The 19,227-nt window shown below is 40.3% G+C and overlaps 1 protein-coding gene across 4 annotated transcripts; it reads left to right on the forward strand.

The window, feature by feature from the left end:
• The first annotated feature begins 791 nt into the window (after nt 1–791).
• Nucleotides 792–17,316, forward strand: LOC125742238 (sulfotransferase 1C1-like). Of its 4 annotated transcripts, XM_049014065.1 has the most exons (8): nt 8,012–10,152; nt 12,232–12,411; nt 12,747–12,875; nt 13,019–13,116; nt 13,198–13,324; nt 13,862–13,956; nt 14,613–14,793; nt 16,510–17,316. In XM_049014065.1, the coding sequence occupies exons 1-8, from the start codon at nt 10,125–10,127 to the stop codon at nt 16,632–16,634; spliced, it is 963 nt and encodes a 320-aa protein (XP_048870022.1). In that variant the 5' UTR covers nt 8,012–10,124; the 3' UTR covers nt 16,635–17,316. The 4 variants fall into 4 exon arrangements, with proteins under 4 accessions (XP_048870024.1, XP_048870023.1, XP_048870025.1 ...); XM_049014067.1 differs by lacking the exons at nt 8,012–10,152; nt 12,232–12,411; nt 12,747–12,875; ... (1 more) ...; nt 13,198–13,324; nt 13,862–13,956 and adding exons at nt 792–1,168; nt 4,179–4,307; nt 5,492–5,589; nt 5,685–5,811; nt 6,349–6,443; XM_049014066.1 differs by lacking the exons at nt 8,012–10,152; nt 12,232–12,411; nt 12,747–12,875; ... (2 more) ...; nt 13,862–13,956; nt 14,613–14,793 and adding exons at nt 793–1,168; nt 4,179–4,307; nt 5,492–5,589; ... (1 more) ...; nt 6,349–6,443; nt 6,995–7,175.
• The last annotated feature ends 1,911 nt before the right edge of the window (nt 17,317–19,227 follow it).

The raw sequence follows: 19,227 nt of genomic DNA on the forward strand, positions 1-19,227 counted from the left end.
TAATAACTCCAATAATAAATGTGAATATATGAAATGTGACTGGAAGTACTTTGAAAGGGTAGTTTTCTGCCCCCCCTCCCCGGTTGAGGACAGGGAAGGCAACCAGGATGCAAGCAAAAGAAGCAAGATACACCCACCAATGTTATACTTTTACAACAGATCAAAGTCCATCAAGATTTTGTGTGTTGGTATGTTTACCCAGGGCTCAATGTGGCTAAGAGCTCTTATAATGTAACGATGACCCAGTCAATGACAGGCATAGATGTTTAAATATATAATAATAATTTTATATGAATACCTGGACATCGACACTAGTGGCCAAAATTGTGGAAACAATTCCAGTGTTTAGAGATTATAGAACTTTATTTCAGTTAATCCAGCTACTTATTTTGTAGTAATAAAAAAAAACTTTTGCTAGCATGTTACATTAAAATTTCTCTCTTTGCTTTTTATTGTGTTTTATTTTAGTGAGTGCAGTATGAATTAACATATCTGTGCAGTTCAGTGTAATTGTATTTTTGCAGCTAGAAGTTTAGTAATGTGGATATGTATGAATATTATTTTCAGAAAATCAGAAACATGACTATTTCTGCATTCCAATGTCCTTCACCTGTAAAAATAAGTTCCCCGTGGCATCTAGAGAATGTAAAGTCAAACTCAAGTCCCTAGGGAATGTCTGCAAATACGCGGTTTGCCAAGTTCAGTGATTTAACTATGACTTTTCTCCTTCTTTTGTTGTGATGTAAAAAATCCAGACGCTCCCTTACCTTTTCCACAGTTTATTAAGCCAGCAGTTGGAACTGAATCAAGAAGTTGCACAAGATCGCAGAAGTTGCACAACATCCTCAAAAGGGAAGAAGTAAACTGGTGTTGAACAGACTAACCATAAGAAGAGGGGACAAATACAAAAAGTAACCCAGGACCTAATAATCACGAACAGAAAGACCAGAAGACATCTATTCCCAGCCAGAGCTTGTGCTCGTAACAGCAATGGAGGAGCTGACATACGAGGAGTCCATCAGGAGAGCCAGCAAAATGATCTGCCGCTTCCCCCTGAGGAGCGTCAGGGGCATCCCATTAATGGAGCCCATTGCTCAGAATTGGGAATCAATCTGGTCCTTCTGTCCTGACCCCTCTGATCTTCTCATCTCTACATACCCCAAAGCAGGTGAGACAGAGGAAAGGTGGTGGGGTTGGATGGATTCATGCAATCGTGGTTCATCTAAAAGGAGGGAAATCAGAAATAGACTGAAAATCAAAACAACCAGTCAGTTAGTGGTGAGAAATGTTTTACCTTCATATCCAATATTCATTGTGATTGCCCAAGCACCATTGATTATATAAGAATACATACAGATTGCTTTTAAAAATTGGGAACCTGTTACTAAAAAGCTAGTTTATAAGAAATCTGCAGTGCTGTTGAAAAATTCAGTTCTCTGAGTGGAGAATCCTGGTTATTTACATTCATTTCTTTCCTTGTCAGGCACTGAATTTCAGAGAATTTTTATTCATTTAAGAGTCTCACTTGAGTAGCTAGATTGTTTGTTGTGCAATGATTAAACTGCACTTTGCTTTGGACAGAGGTTTACTTGGGTTAGGTGCCCATTGCTTTGAACAAGCAGAGCCATTGTCTGGCTAATAGCTGTTCTCAGCATGTTTCCTCCGGCTTGTTATCAGACTTGTTTTTTCATACATTTTATACTTTTTTTAACTTTATTACTTTATTGAGGTGTCACCTGCTGCATGGGAGCTCTTGGGTTCTAATAGGAAGTGTCTTATCCAGGTAGGTGTGTGGGATGCCTTTTCTCTCTGGCATGATGACTGTCTGCACTCTGCTGTCAAAGGAGCCTTATAAACTCCGCATTTCAGTGGCGGTACTCCCTGAGGTACGCAGACCAGAGAGTCGCCAGATCTCTATAGATGGGTACACCTATTATTGGTCTGGTCTCTCTAATGGCCGCCATTGTCAGGGAGTAGCTGTTGTTGTGGGGGATGGACTCCTGCCAATGGTGTCTGATGTCACTCCTTTCAATTACCAGATTATGAAACTAAGATTAAGGCACTCTGTGGATTTCTTGTCTATTCTGTCAGTATATGCTCCGATAGCAGTGAGGGAAACATTTTATTCACAGCTTTGCTCGATGGTTGATGGGTGCCCACAAGGTGACACTCCTCTGGTCATGGGGCACTTCAGTGTGACTACTGGCACTGACAGGGTGGGCTATGACGACATTCCCTATATGTCTGGTGATCATAGTGAATTCTGACCACATACTTGTTTCTACTTGGAAGATTCAGCTTAGGTCCAGTAGACTACCATCTACTTGGAGAATGAGGCTGGACCAGGCCAGACTCCAAGATCAGGCCGTTTCTAATGAGTTTACAAGCAATTTGTGTGAGGAACTTGCAGTCTTAGGTGGGACTGATGATCCTGATGTGATGTGGGAGACCTTCATGATAAGACCCTGAAGGTTGCTGAAAGTTGTGTTGGTGCTGCTGGTCTTTCCATAAGGAGCTGCTTCATCTTGCAGACCACGCTGGAAATTATTGAGAGGAGTAGCATACAGCTTGACGGTAACTCTGGTCTGTACCAAGAACAGAGAAGGATGACTGCAAGGGTTCTGAGGGCAAATAAGGAGACATTTGTTAGAGGAATCTGTGAGCAAGTAACACACGATCCATGGTCTACTGACAAACATCCTGCTTATAGAAAAACGCATATCTGAATCTGTTCCTCAGAAAGTCGCAGTTAGGGCACGGTGTTGGAACGGTCCTTGTAGATAACACTGCAGTTGTGTCCCACTGAGCTGTCTACTTTGAGCAGCTGTTTGGAGCTGATCCGCCGGCAAGGACGTTGCATGTCTTTGAGTCCATGATTGATGAGGCTCATCCTCCAATCCTCAACAGGATCTGTGATCACTTACTCGCCTACCAGTGACCAAAGCAGTTTGTTTTTATACCTAAGAAGTCTTGACCGCATCCTGGCACTGAGGGCAGGGCAGTGAGCAAGGCACAGTAGGAGCCTTGGATAATGAGCAAGACACAACAGGAACTTCGAGCAAAGCACAGTGAAGTTGCAGTTGAGCCATCCAGAGGGTGGGACAGAACCAGGGCACCTGAACTGGGCATGGCAGCGGCCTCTCCTGGGCAGGGTGCAGCAGTGCCCTCTTCTGGGATGGATGCTAGTGGAGCAGCAGCTATTTTTGGGCCAGATGCTAGTAGAGCAACGACAGACTCTTCCAGACTGGATGTTAGTGGGGCAGCGGAGGCCTCACCAGGACCAGCTGCTTGCAGAGCAGTGGAAGCTTCTTCTGGGCCAGGCACTTGCAGGCCAGCTTCTCCAGGGCTGGGAAGGACAACAGTCTCTCCTAGGTCTGGCATGGCCGTGGCAGCTTTACCTGGGCAGAAAACTGGAGATGTGGCAGGTTAGAAAGCCGGGTAGATGGGGTAGGTAACCGGAGGCACAGTGTCAGTTCCTCCTGGGCAGTGAAATAGTTAAATCACGGCAGGGCTCTCACCTGGACCAGTTGGTGTTTTTGGTGTTTGTCTCTTTTTCTGCTTCCTTCGAGGAAAAGGGCAGAAGAGATGGGAGCAGATTTTTTCTTCTGTAGTAGTGGTTCAGAGGGTCGGTCTATCTCTTGTCACAGGCGGACCACCTGTCTTATCTTCTCTATGAGTAAGCTCACTTCCTCAGGCTGGTAGATTGGGGTTATGGCTGACAGATCCCAGGTGAGCCTGGCAAGCAAAGAGACAACCTGCATGCTCTGTCTTGTTAATAAACCCCTTTTCGTTGGGGCCGCTCTGTGGATCGTCACTCTTTTCCCTCCTTCACCATGTAATGAAGTAGATGGAAGAGCTGGGCACATCCTTATACAGCTAGAGATGTATTCCATCTGCCAGAGGTCCAATAAAGGCTTGGCTCCTTGCAGCACTAACTACTAAATCCACAGAACAGCTCAAAGAGCAGTACAAGCTGGCTGCAGTGAGACAGTAGATGGTTGTGGTTTCTAAGATCTTTTTGCCTAATACTTGTGTGAACACTACCATGACCTCATCAAACAGAGGAAAAAAACGGGTGATTTTATTCCTTAAAATCAAACTTCATCACTGTAGCTGGACAATGATGGATCTTTGCAGTCAGTTAATTAAATCAACATTCCTGTTTTATATTCCTTTAGGAACGACATGGACTCAGGAGATAGTGGACCTGTTGCTGCATAATGGAGATGCTGAAGCTTGCAGAAGAGCAATTGTGGCTGTGCGGATACCCTTCCTTGAGATCACCTCCCCACCCCCAATCCCCTCTGGTATTTCTCTCCTAAGGTTCATCTCTACACCTAAGCATTATACCTACACAATGTTTTGTAACATCCTATTCTAAATGTAGAGGCTTTGATATAGAGTTGGTCTCCCCTTTGCGACTATAATAGCAAGGCTTTCTACAAGAATTTGGAATGTTTCTGTGAGAATTTTTGCTCATTCATCCAGAAGAGCATTTGAAAAACAAGCCCATACCATTATTCCTCCTCCATCAAACTTTACAGTTGGCACGATGCAGACAGGTAGATAACATTCTCCTGGCATCTGTCAAATCCAGATCGCCATCAAATCCTTGTCCATCAGATCGCCAAACATGATTCGTCACTCCACAGAACACATTTCCATTGCTCCAAAGTCCAATGGTGGTGTGCTTTACGCCACTCCATCTGAGGCTTGGCATTGCACTTGGTAAGGTTTGTGTGCAACTGCTGGGACATCGGACAGTGCACAGTTTTTTTTGCTGGGGTTAATGCCAGAGGAAGTTTGCAGCTCTACACTTTGTGGCTGAGTTTTTGTCATTACTAAATGCTTCCACTTTGCAATAATGCCACTTACAGTTGACTCTGGACTCTGACTCTGGAATATCTAGCAAGGAAGAAATTTCAGGAAATGAATTGTTGCAAAGGTGGCACCCTATATCAGTACCATGCTTGAATTCATTCATTGAGTTCTTCAGAATGACCCATTCTCTCACAAGTGTTGGTAAACCTAACTGAATGGCTAGATGAATGATTTTATACACCTGTGGCAATAGGTCTAAATGAAACACCTGAATTCAATGATTAAGAGGTGTGTCCCAAAACTTTTGTACATACAGTATATATACTGTATATTATTACGATGTCAATATTGGATTATGGAACCCATAGTTGCATTTAATAACTACCTTACCTGCATCCTTTCCTAGGCATCCCAGGGCACAAGAGAGGCATACAGCCTAGATGGGATGCCACCCTTAGATGTGATATTTTGTTATCTTCTTTTCTACAAAAAAAATATTTCAAAATCTAATCTACTAAAATTATTGTTTATTATGACCCTGCTGCTCTATAAAAAGTTTCAAAATTTTATACAGTAGGTGTTCCAGTCTATGTACAAACACAAATCTCCACTTAAATGTTCTTCTTCACGAAGGTGTTAAGCTGGGGTTTAACTTTTCTTTCTGATTTAGGTCTGGATCTCCTCAATACAATGAATCCCCCTAGAGTAATCAAGACCCATCTGCCAATCCAGCTGGTACCTGAAGGATTTTGGAAAAACAAATGTAAGGTAGGAGTGAGACAGTAGTAGTGTCCTGTAATCTATCACACTTGCAATGGTGATAATGAAAAAGTAACTTTATGGATTTTTCATTTAACCCGTAGGTGATTTATGTGGCTCGAAATGCTAAAGATAACATGGTGAGCTACTACCACTTTGACAGGATGAACCATACCCAGCCTGATCCAGGTCCCTGGGACGGCTACATCCACAAGTTTATGAAGGGAAAGTGTAAGAGAAACATTTCTTCTTAAGAACACTATCCTGTAAAAGAAATTGTGAAACTGGTACTGAAAATATACCCCAAATGCCCATACTGCGTAAATCAGGGCTATTCAAATCATGATCCTCAACGGCCAAGCACTGCTGATTTTCCAGCCTTCCTTTACTTGTGAGCCAGGTGTGAAGCCGTTGTGGTGAATCAGAATCAGTTATTATTAAACTAACTACCTGGGAGATCTGAAAACAAGGCCTGGATCTAGAATCGAGGTCCAGCTTTGAAGAGTCCTGGCATAGGTCACATTCATATTGGTTGCAAAATTATCTAGAAAATACTTAGAGGCATGTTCTTGGGTATGGTCACAGGGGTGCTAAGCCGAGCTGAAAGCTGACTGACTCCCAGAGCGCCCCCTTCCCTGTCATTCACCCATTCAAAACATTTCATTGGCTAATGATAGAATTGCCCCTTAAAAGTAATAAATGCATCACTAGCAAGTGTCTTACTTCATATCTTACGCAGTATGTGATTCTCACCATATTCACCAACAGTGGCCTGGGGCTCCTGGTATGACCACGTGAAGGGTTACTGGGAAGAGAGAGAAAAGAGGAACATTTTATATCTGTTTTACGAAGACATGAAGGAGGTAAGATGTCATACCCCGCATCATCAAAAACACTGCAGGTTCTATTGTAGTCTTGCGCAGTAAATGAACCAATACCCATTTTCAGCTTATCTTGTTCCTCTGTACGGCCCTTAATCTCCATGATTTTCTTTATCTTCCGATACTAGAGATATGAGACAGCTTATTAAAATAAATGGTTAATTTACTTCTGCATGCAGTTTTATATTAGAGAAACATATGCATCTGTGTGTGTTTGTCTGTATGTATGTGTGCCTGTATGTATTTGCATGTGTCTGTGTGCAGGTTATCCTCATCAAATGCAAGAAATTAGGTAGCAATTCATAAGCATTCATGAAGGATTCATTTAAAACAGTGCATCAATATATAGCAAGAATCACTTTAAAAATTTTAAATCTACATCTAAAAATTTAATTCTCATTTTCTCTTGCATTGCCACATATTTCCTTTCATGATCACTCAGTGGTATTCAAGTATTTCACTGTAGTGGCACAGCGTAAGTCTGTGTATGTGACAAATATATGAAGCTTCCCTTCTTTTTGTCACTTCTGCAGAATCCTCGCCGTGAGGTGGAACGCATCATGAAGTACTTGGATCTGTCGCTTTCTGATGATGTCATAGGGAGCATTGTGGAGCTCACATCATTCAAGGCCATGAAGGACAACCCAATGACTAACTATACTTTTCTACCCGAGGAGATCTTTGACCACTCTGTCTCTCCATTTATGAGGAAAGGTTGGTGTTTCTTTCAGTGTTTTACATTAATTTCATGCGTTGTAGTAATGGTCCTGTTGCTAAATATCCTAAAAATATCCTATTAAAAATTATTGTAAAGCCATGTTTCAGCATCCTGCATATATCGGTTATTCAGATGCATATTTTCTGGGTTGCATAGTATGTTTAATGCTCACATGGAAGAAACCATTTTTGAGTACAAGGGCATGGGAGTGAGTTTGATAGCGGGGGGACACAATGTAATCATTTAAATGCAAAAGTGTATTTCTTGGAGCAGGGGTGCATGAAGTCAAATTACAACCCCCAGTTTCCCCCGATCCCTGTACTCTGGGTGTGTAAAATATGAAAAGGTTTGCCTTCCTTTTAGAACAGATCTTTAATTATTTATTTAAAGGCACCCCATCCTGGTTTCTTTCCTGCTTTGCATCTTTTGCTTCTGGGATAAGCTCTAGACCCTTGTTACCAAGAAGTGGACAAGCAGTATAGTGAATTAATGAATAAGTAATTCAGGTTTGCTGAAAAATGTTACATTGCATGTGTATATTGAAACAATTTCAATAACTATGACGTTTGTTCAGATAGTTACATAATATTCCATATTAGGATACCCACCTTTTCTTTTTTCCAGTTGTTTCCTTTTTACATACATTCGAGGTTTGGTACAAAGTGACTCGGATGAGTGCCAGTGTATATTTTGACAGCACTTTCTTCTTTTCTGCAGGTGAAGTGGGTGACTGGGCCAATCATTTCTCCTCAGAGCAGCTGCAGTTATTTGAAGAAGATTACGAAAGACAAATGAAAGGCACAAACATTCCTTTCAGGATAAACATTTAGCTGAGGGTTGGAGAATTTCCTTATATTAACTGTTTTTCCAGGGAACCCTCATCAAATACTAAGATAAAGGGAGTGAATATGGGTGAAGTGGGTTGAGTAGTAAGTCACTGGATTTTGATCTATGTTCAATACAATACTGTCACATCTGTCTTCCATTTGTCAGGTATGTGAGTCTGGTCTGTTTGTTCTTGCTGTGTGCCAGTCGTAACTGGCTCTGACTCTTAGTCAAACAGAGCAGTGAGTGCTGGTCATTGCTCAGTCGTCATCAGTTGCTATTAGTGCATAGGGATAAGACCTTTGTTTAGTTTAAAGCGTCATTCATGGGGCTGGGGTTTTTTTTTTGTTTGTTTGTGTTTTACTCCTGAGCTTTGGTCAGAGTTGCTGGCTTTGTCACTGGCTATATAGTTCTGGGTGCCAGAATCTCATAACTTAAAACATCTTTGTATTGAGTTTGCTGGTCTATGCTGATGTTTATTTCATGGACTGGATTAGCTGGAATGCTACAGCCAGTGTGCCAGGCAACTAGAATTTTGTTGGTAGGTTTGTTGTGTGTTAGGGTCAGCACCTGTCCCACCCTGCCCTTTGTGTCTCCTCCCTGTTTGACCAGTTGCTGGCCATAATGTCCTCCTCCTTTTCTCATGCATTTCAGTCCCAGTGTGTCTAATCCATAGTGTGTTCTATTTGTTTCCCAAACTGCTGCATAGCACAGTAGGTTGAGTGTGTGGCTTAGAGACTCTTAACCCTCTGGCCGTGGGCTGTTTATTGGTTTTTTCTTTTCTGTTTTCCTGTTCACTTCTGTTCTTGCTTGTATTATTTGGTTCTGTAAATTATCCTGGTGTAGTAATTCCCAGTGTGGTTTGTGTTTCAGAACTTCAGTGTTTGTTAGAAATCCCTAGTTCTGTGCTTGTCATTGTAACTCGCCCCACCTGTTGCTTGTTTAGTGTCTCCGCTGGTTGAATAATTATCATGTTCCACACCTGCCGTCTCGTTAGTTGGTTACCTGTTTCTATTTATGTGCCCGTGCCTTCTCTGTTCATTAGTACGTCAGAATGTGGTGTGTTCCTGCATGTTGTAAGTGATGTCCACATGGTTTTTTGGTAATGTTTTGTTTCTTTAATAAATCCCTTATTGTCTTAGAGAGGCCAAGTGGATCGTCACCAAATGTGCCATGTCCCGCCATAACAGTTGTGGTTATCTTGGTTTTGTGTTTAAACCCCATTTCCGGTTTCCTTGGTCCTGGATCCTGTTTTTCCAGTCTACTGTGCCTGAATCTGCCTTTTGAATCTTGGGTCAGTCCAGCTAGTCAGCAGCCTGTTTCGTTACCTGTTTCCTGCAGTGAGCTGCTTTTGAAGTCTCATGGGCCAGTGGGCAAAAGACCTGACGTTATGTATGGTTTGGAGTACTCTGTTTTGGAGTCTTATTGTGAAAGGCATTGTATTTTAACCAAGCACTTGTGACAGATAAATTGTTGGAACTGATCTTGTTTGAAAGATATTAAACTGATAAACATTTTAAGTTTATGTCTAAACTCATTCATATTAATTATTCTGATTCAAGAAGTTTTCTCATATAGCCACTATGCTATGTGAATATATTCCTCATACGTATTCACCATCTTCAAACAGCACAACGGACAAATTAACTTAAATTATTCATATTGACTATTGATTCAGTATAAAATTAAATGCATAACGTATTGACTGAAATATTTATGGTAACCAATATGATACTAAATTATTTTGTTAATGAGCTTGAACAAAACCTTCGTGGTTTTCTATTAATTGTCTGTACAGTCAATTTTGCTAATGTGATTGCTTTAGTGTAACTTCAAGTCGGTAATATCTTGTTCTCATGATACCGCATACTCTTTTTCTGGTAAAACTGGTTACGCGTCTTGTCGTTCATCTTCACCCGACTTCCTCGTATCTTTATCACATAAAGGCAGCGCCAGTGCACTGAACGGTGAATGAACTCGAATGCTAAGGTCAGCTGATTCAACGCCGATTGGCTCGTATGCTTCGCAAACTCAGAAATGAGCCAATCGCCTTCGAGCGAATTAAACGATTATTGTAAAAACATATCTCAGTCATGTAAATGCTTCAGTGAACTAAGTTAATGACCAGACGAAAGAAGAAACAAAACGGTAGGCATAAAGATACTGACGACTCCTTTTTCAACCTGATCACGTAATCAGACTGTTTGCTGAAGTTTAGATGGACATAACTTTTTCCTGATTTATTGTAGTACTCCTTTAAGCTATCGCAATTCATTTAACGAATGAAAGACAATATTGTATGAACTGTGTGCAAAACGGGAAATATAAGGATCCATTAAGTACCTGAAAGGGAAATTCCAAAGAAGACTAGTCGGTTATTTCAGTAAACATACAGTTAGTATAGATTAAATTCAATACATCCATCTCATCAGGTTTCCAGACCGTTTATCCAGTGCAAAGTTGCTGTATAGTCAATACACATTTACCAATTACATTGTTAGGTGGGCCCGATGCATGTCCTCCAACAATTATTTACGCTAGATCGCCAGCATTAAGAAGCAAAAGACAATTTTGAAACCGACGTCAGTTATGCAATGCTTTGCAGTTAAGTTGTAAATCACTTATAGTCGTCACGGTTATAGTGATCAACCGCTTACCATAGGCTACATGGATCAAAATGCTTGGGACAGAATTAATCATTTCTGTACAAATACTGTTTAAACAATTCGCTTTTAGTAATCAAGTAGTCCACTTAGACTGTTTTTGTTTTGGGTCTTTTTAAGCATGAGAGTTTTATTTTTAAACTTTACTTTGATTGCCCTACTTTTCCTTGCAATAACCCGTCTGCTTAAGGTTATAATCCTGGGTGCATAGAAAACATGATGGGGAAAAGTAATTTTCTCTCAATGCCAAATATAGACTCATCAAAGCTTATGATAAATCGCCAAAAACGAGTCGCTGAAATTATAGCAGCGAAACTACAGTAATTATAAGCGCTTTCATAGTGTAGCATTGTGAAAATGCACTGTATAAATTGTATTGAAAATGTACTGTATTATAAAGTATTCAAATTATGCACAGTTCTCATTTTGTACAGTACTGTAATTTGAAAAGCATTTGAAACAGCTGTACTCTATTTTGAAATCAATAAAATTAAATAGCGACGCTGTCTTATTATCTTACATTCATGTAATAAATATACAAATGTGAATTAGCTGATAATCTGCCTGAGACAAAGAAAAAGGAAAAAATTGGATATAATAATCCTCCGCATGTAGTGATCAATTTCATCCAGACAGACGTGATCACTATAAACGGTTTCCTCTACATGTAGCTCACTCTGATTTCTTCACTATCTTTATTTCCACTAGCTTGATTATTTTTTTCCTGTCATTAACTTCGCTTTTCACCATTTTTCACCACCTGAAGCGACTCGACCACCTGGCGCACCTGCGTTGAGTCTGTCAATAAAATGTGCTTATGTTTGTGTGTCACCTTCTCCCAGCGTACAAAATTTTAGCCCACATATATAAATGTTAATAATAATAATAATAATAAATGTACTTCCGACCCAAATAGCATACATAGTTAGTGGGGCCACTGGGGGGTCATGCATGTTGTCGCGGAGGCACCACCACCCCCCCAGAACCGTCCCTGTACATTTCGCCTTAGAAATTGTTTCTTTAATAATTCTTGACTGATATTAAACTAATTTGCACAGTAACATTAAAAAGATTTTTTTTTTACCCAAGATAATTTAGAAGCTCTCATACTCACAGTTTGTTGCTATATCCAAATATTATAAATATACCGTTACTTGTTAGCACGTAAATGGATTGTTGTTTTGATATCAAGGTCCTGAGACACGTTATTATTTGTGGATTTTCTTGGTTTTTCCCTGTAAAATCAAAGATCCCTGCTGTCCAGGCTGCTAAAACTATTAAACTGAAGGATCCTTTTTTCATTGTTACCTATAGAGGGCGCTGTCAAACTGCATTTGTTTTCAAATAATAGCTGCAGAATCTTCACATCTACAGTTATTTGGTGGGCAGACCACAGAGTTCTTCACATTTTAGCTAGGTTACAAATATTCTTGCCATTGTGTGTAGTATATTCCATTGGTGGAAAAGAACACAAATTAGATAAATGTAATAGGATAGGTCTTTGTTTAACATTCTTTCCACCTTACAACCTATCTATACTCTTTAAATCTTTCTGAATTAATAGTGATGGAGGGACAGATGTATGAAGAGTCCATGAAAATCGCTAAAGATGCTTTCCGTCGCTTCCCTCTGAAGAATGTCGGGGGAGTTCCGCTAATGGAAGCCATTGTCCAAAATTGGGAATCAGTCTGCACCTTTTGCCCTGATCCCTCAGATCTTCTCATGGCTGCTTATCCCAAAGCTGGTAAGACACAATGAAGAGACAATGGCTGGGGAGAAATTGCATCTTGGCAATAATTCATGAAAAGGCAGGAATGTATCTGAAATGAAGGGAATGAAAGGGAATGTAATCAAGAATTAAACCACCCAGTGAGAGGTGCTCTTTAGGTAAAAATAAGTAATGACAGCATAATATTTGACCATCAGTCAAAGTGACCTACAATGTGACAGGGTTAATAAGACAAAAATGTAGCCAACAGGTTGTTAAACATGAATTGTACAGTCTTACATAGCCTTAGAGGTTACTGTGCATTTGCTATATTCAGTTAGTGATTTCCATCATGATTTTAATGACATCAGGAATTACATGGACCCAGGAGATTGTGGACCTGTTGCTGCACGACGGAGATGCGATGGCGTGCCGGCGAGCCCCCACCATCCTGCGGCACCCCTTTCTTGAGATCTTCTCCCCACCCCCAATTCCCTCTGGTATTCGCTTTATTTATATTATGGCCAGTTACGACATTATACTTCTATGTCAGTAATATGTGGAGCTAGTGACTAGTCTATTGGATACAAGTCTGCTCTATGCTCATTTAAAACTTTATATATTGAGTATTTTCATCTCTCAGGTCTGGACCTCCTCAATAAAATGGATCCCCCTAGAGTAATCAAGACCCATCTCCCAATCCAACTGGTACCGGAAGGATTTTGGAAAAACAAATGCAAGGTAGTAGAAAGAGCCTAAAGTTGATTATCCCTTATGATATGTATCACTCCTGTAATGCCTCTACTTTCCCATTTGATTTAGGTGATTTATGTGGCCCGAAACGCTAAAGATAACCTGGTGAGCTACTACTACTTTGACAGGATGAACCTCACTCACCCTGACCCAGGTCCCTGGGACGGCTACATCCACAAGTTTATGAAAGGAGAGTGTAAGACAAATGTTTCTTTTTAAAGATATGTATGTGCAGGTGGAATTGTGGGCAGAAAACCAAATTTGTGCAATACCCTTATCATGATAGATGGACAGAAGCTGGACAGATTGTTGGTAATCTTTAGGAGAGAAGTAAATATATGGTACCATATTATGAAAAATAGTAATTACACAGACCCAAAGCGTACTGATGTAACTCTCAGTGGATATCATTTTCCATATGGAGTGATGTATTGTCATCAAAAAGGACATCCATCTGACCTGAAAGTAGACAGCAATGTAATGGATATGCAAAGGATTCATCTTTATTAACCACAACATATTACTGTTACAAGGAAGTCAATGTGAGAAATAATCCCCCCTACATTATTTATGAAATTTCATTAATGCTCAATTCATTTAGTCTTATTGCTGCTATGTAAATATGACAGCTAGAAAAGGAGAGTGTCACAACTCATGTATAATGCTCATTTTCAGTTTCAGCACTATACTGAAGCTTTGCTAATATGCTGCTGTTGCCTTCTACTCATCACAGTGGCCTGGGGCTCCTGGTATGATCATGTGAAGGGTTACTGGGAAGAGAGACAGAAGAGGAATATACTCTATTTATTTTATGAAGACATGAAAGAGGTAGGGTGCCATTGACTAATGTCACTGGGAAGAGTGAAATGAATGAGGAGAACTAAGTGGGTATTAGTCTCCAGTCTTTATGCAGCTTTAGCACCCACCAAAAGTCTTCTATTAACGTCAGTGTTTTTTTAACATTGTGCACCCACTCAAGCCATGTATGTGAAGTCTGCGATTATCCAGCTTCTGTACATAAACCATATATGAAGCTTCTGTGCAAAACATCCAATAAAAAGAAGTACACTGCACAATGCAAGTATTGCAAAGCATTAACAGTTGAGGTGCCTAGCACAACTTCCATTTTCTACCAAGATTCAGAGAATCCTTCTGAACTGTGGAGAACTGTTCTTTAAGCAGAGATTAAAAACTGTCTCACTAATTATAGGAGTTTAGTAACTGTAGAAAACATTTGGTTTTAGTCATGGCCAGAGCCAGATGTGCTGCAACTAATCATTAGGGTTTTATCATTAGTAGCTGCAAAATAAATGGCTTATATATCTAATTTTGAATTTGTATTAGCTAAACATTTTAAATAAAAAATATTAATATGAACATATCATTTTCAAATTACTAAGTACATCCCATGTTTTCTTTTACCGCTGCTTTTCAATGATTCATTGTCAATAAGAGGTCCTTTCCATTCTCTGTCATTTCTGCAGAATCCTCGCCGTGAGGTGGAACGCATCATGAAGTACTTGGATCTGTCGCTTTCTGATGATGTCATAAAGCGTGTTGTGGAGCTCACGTCATTCAAGGTTATGAAGGACAACCCAATGGCTAACTATACTTTTATCACCAAGCCAATCTTTGACCACTCCATCTCTCCATTTATGAGGAAAGGTTGGTGTTTCTTTCAGTGTTTTATATTCATTTCATGCGTTGTAGTAATGGTCCTGTTGCTAAATATCCTAAAAATATCCTATTAAAAATTATTGTAAAGCCATGTTTCAGCATCCTACATATATCGGTTATTCAGATGCATATTTTCTGGGTTGCATAGTATGTTTAATGCTCACATGGAAGAAACCATTTTTGAGTACAAGGGCATGGGAGTGAGTTTGATAGCGGGGGGACACAATTTAATCATTTAAATGCAAAAGTCTATTTCTTGGAGCAGGGGTGCATGAAATCAAATTACAACCCCCAGTTTCCCCCGATCCCTGTACTCTGGGTGTGTAAAATATGTCTCCATGCATTCTAAATTCAAATGCTAAAAGTATTTAAACTACCTAAAGACCGTAAATACAGGTAGTACTCAGGTTACGGATGAGATCCATGCCAGCAATTGGAAGGTTGCTGGTTCAAATCCTATGAAGGCCAGGAGTGATCCTACTCCATTGGGCCCTTGCATATGGCCCTTAACCTGCAATTGTTTCATCCTGGGTATAACATTAATCTACAGCCAGCCCTGCAAAGAGGTCCTCTACCTTACAACGGAAATTTGGGGGTTGGTGGCAGGATTGGCATTCCAGCCACTGGAAAAAAACTTGCACTGTTCCATTTGGACTGGTGTGGTTCTGAGGTATCGCCTGCTGCACTCAGGCTCTAATCCCTGGGGTAGTGTGGTGGGTGTGGCAATGCACTGTAATCAGTGTATGCTGCTTACCTCTCCTCTCTCTCTGTGACGGGCTTGAGGTCCCCACGACCCTGTCCTGGCCAAGGGACTGGAAGACAGAGGAACAGATGATTTGTGTAACTCCTGTGGTTGTTTTGTGTTTCCTTGGTGATTGTTTTCAATAGCATAATCACAAGTCACGGATGAATGGGATTAGTTGTGTGAAATGAACAGGAGACAAGACTCATAAAGCGAATTCGAAGACAGATTAGCAAGCCTGCCTTTTGTTAGACTGCTCTGCTCTGTCTTATGATTCCATCATTTTTGTTTTCCTTGCTTTTTTCTTTCCCATTTAATGGTTTCTCAGCCCCGTTTTGCTGTTTTGTCCATTTAAGAGCATTCCCTCTTCCACCCATAGAGCAGACACACACCCAACGATGTGTCACCAATATTAAATTCAGTCCCATCTAGTGCAGAATTTCAATGGGATAAATTAACGAGTTACATACAACACCCCAAAAAACAGCTGGGAGCTATTTCAAAATACCACAGATGTTGGCATGAAATGTTTGATTTTTACAGAAGATGCCTGTTGCAATTCTCACATGGGTAAATAAAGGAATGATCCAGAAGCAGGTGCAGGCACAGTCCATATGGAATAGATGGAGAAATGGCACTAAGCCGAGTTGGCACGTGTGGCACAGCATGTGGTTGTGTGATGACTATTCCTTCTTGTCCGCAGGAGACAAGCAGACAAGCATTATAGTGAATTAATGAATAAGTAATTCAGGTTTGCTGAAAAATGTTACATTGCATGTGTATATTGAAACAATTTCAATAACTATGACGTTTGTTCAGATAGTTACATAATATTCCATATTAGGATACCCACCTTTTCTTTTTTCCAGTTGTTTCCTTTTTACATGCATTTGAGGTTTGTTACAAAGTGACTCGGATGAGTGCCAGTGTATATTTTGACAGCACTTTCTTCTGTTCTGCAGGTGAAGTGGGTGACTGGGCCAATCATTTCTCCCCAGACCAGCTGCAGTTATTTGAAGAAGATTATGAAAGACAAATGAAAAGCACAAACATTCCTTTTAAGACCAAAACCAAAGTGGACTTCTAATATCTGGTGCAGTCCAGGGAATCCTTGCATACGTATTTGCAAAATGCAAGGAGCAATGTACGTTTTTAAGGAAAAAAAAAACAGCTTTCTTTTTTATTTTGTAAACTTGTACAGTACATTCCAACGTAATTAGCCGTCGTCATGAACATGTGATAAACATACAAAGTCAAACTCATTATCTCAGTATAGAAGGTTTCAGAAGAAAGTCTTTGACGCCTTATTAAAATACTAAGAAATCAGTAAAATACTGAAATCAGTGTTCTCTGAGGACACGAGGAGTACCCACAGACTATATCTACATCACACTCTGATGGGGCTCACAATTTCACGATATCTTATTGGGTTATCAGTGCCCAAGGTCCTGAAGGGAAACCAGGCCAGAGCTCATATAGGCTCCTCACGTGTACATCTCTCAATTAGCACTTCAGCCTGACACATTCACTCAGAACGAAAGTAGAATGAGAACCATGAGGTACATTGTCTGTCAGTGTAGTCTTCAGATGGCTGGATGCATCTCCTACCTTGACTTCAAAAACCTGTACTATAATGGAAAACCCAGCTAATGACAAGAATTTCTTAAAAGATGTTTTATATAAATGCTGTTACACCTGTGCAGAAAGTGCAGTTTTTAACTGATGATGAAGGAAAAGTTTGTAATAAAAATTATATTTCCTGAATGCAAGCAGTGGTTTTCATGGCAGATTTAATATAAAATAATATATAAAATGTGGCACAGTCCAGGGACTTTTTGTGAATGTTTAAGCAAAGTGAGTTGTATGGAGTCATTTAGCAAAACTGAATTATTATACTGCAAGTTTTAAGCATGCAGAAGCAACCCCCCCCACCCCAAAAAAAATGGGGAAGACCTAACTACATACCTGTACTGTACCTTGAGCCAATAACCCACTGAAACCATGCAATGTTTTCATGAGTGTGACATTCATTATTACGAACCATGGTATTTAATGCAAATTCTTAATATAATAGGCTTTATGGCAGTCCATTTGTAAGTACAAGCTGTTCATAAGTGGCAATTCTTATCCCAGGGACTGCCAATCCATCTTCATGTTTGCTTCATGAATCCTGTCTCCTCTTCATTTCTCAAAACTAATCCTATTTATCCCTGGGAAAGACCTAAGCACAGACTGGCACCAACAACTCAGGATGTACGAGGCCAGTGTCAAACCAAGAGTCATAAATCAGAAATGCAAAGACTAGACACAGTTCAGCAAAGAGCAACAGCAGTTGCTGCACAAGATGCTGGACACCACAAAGGCACAGCCTCCACAATCACAAAAGGACCGAATTAGCACTGCTGTGACCCCGACTGAACTCATATTCAAGGTCAGTACACATAATAACCTGGGGTAAGAAGCACAGAACCTAAACCCTGCACATCTGGATGAGAAAGACTAAAGCAGGCCACTGCATCTGTCGCCAAATTTTAAACATGGTGGGAGAGCTGTGATAGTATGGGCAGCCATGTTGTGGAAAACATTAGGATCCGTTCTGTTATATAAAAACAGGAATACAAGACCATTTTATGAACCAGGTGCACCCTATGATGCAAATATTCTTGCATCATGATATTCCGAAATTTAAATGTATTTTTGTAGTACATTATTTTATCCAGCGTGATGTGATGTCTTGGAATTGGGAAACGAGGGTCAGCCAGTTCCTGAGCATTTGGGATTAGGGGCCTTGCTGAAGGCCCTCAGTTGAAATCACTCTGCCATCCACAGTATTTAAAACGGCAACTTTCTGATCACAGTACTAACCCACAGAATCCCATGCCACCTGATAAATCATTTCAAAAACTTTCCCACCATTGATGCTTTAATGTGACCTTTAACCTGTACAATTTAACTGAAAAACAAACAAATGTTTTAAGGGAAAAATATAAAAAAATGAAAATGTACAATATGCTGGTTGCATACGTATACACACCCTTAAACTAATACTCTGTTGAAGTACCTTTTCATTTAATTACAGCAATCAGTCTTTTTGGGGACACACCTGCCTTTTATTAAAGTGTTTCTGATTAACCCTAAATAAAGTTCAGCTGTCCTAGTACGATTTTCTTGATATTTACTCAATTGTAGCCTACAGCAAAAGCCATGGTTCATAGAGAGCTTACAAAGCATCAAAAGGATCTCACTGTTGAAAGTGTCAGTCAGTAGAAGGGAAAAAAAATCCATGGCATTAGATATGCCGTGGACACAGTGCAGACAGTCATGAAGTGGAGAAAATATGGGACAACAGCTACGTTACTGAGAACTGGAGGTCTTTCCAAAATTGATGAAAAGACAAGGCGAACACTGGTCAGGGAGGCTGCCAAGAGGCCTACAGCAACATTGAAAGAGCTGCAGGAAATTCTGGCAAGTACTAGTTGGGTATTACATGTGACAACAATCTCCCATATTCTCCATATGTTCAAGGTTGAACTTTTTGACCACAGTACCCAAAGGTATGCTTGAGGCAAAAACAACACTGCGCATCACCAAAAGATCACCATACCCATGGTGAAATGTGGTGGCACCATCATGCTCTGGGGTTGCTTTTCCTCTGCTGGAACTGGGGCTTTAGTCAAGAT

This window comes from Brienomyrus brachyistius, chromosome 5 (assembly GCF_023856365.1).
Source record: "Brienomyrus brachyistius isolate T26 chromosome 5, BBRACH_0.4, whole genome shotgun sequence".
Classification (NCBI taxonomy): Eukaryota; Metazoa; Chordata; class Actinopteri; order Osteoglossiformes; family Mormyridae; genus Brienomyrus; species Brienomyrus brachyistius.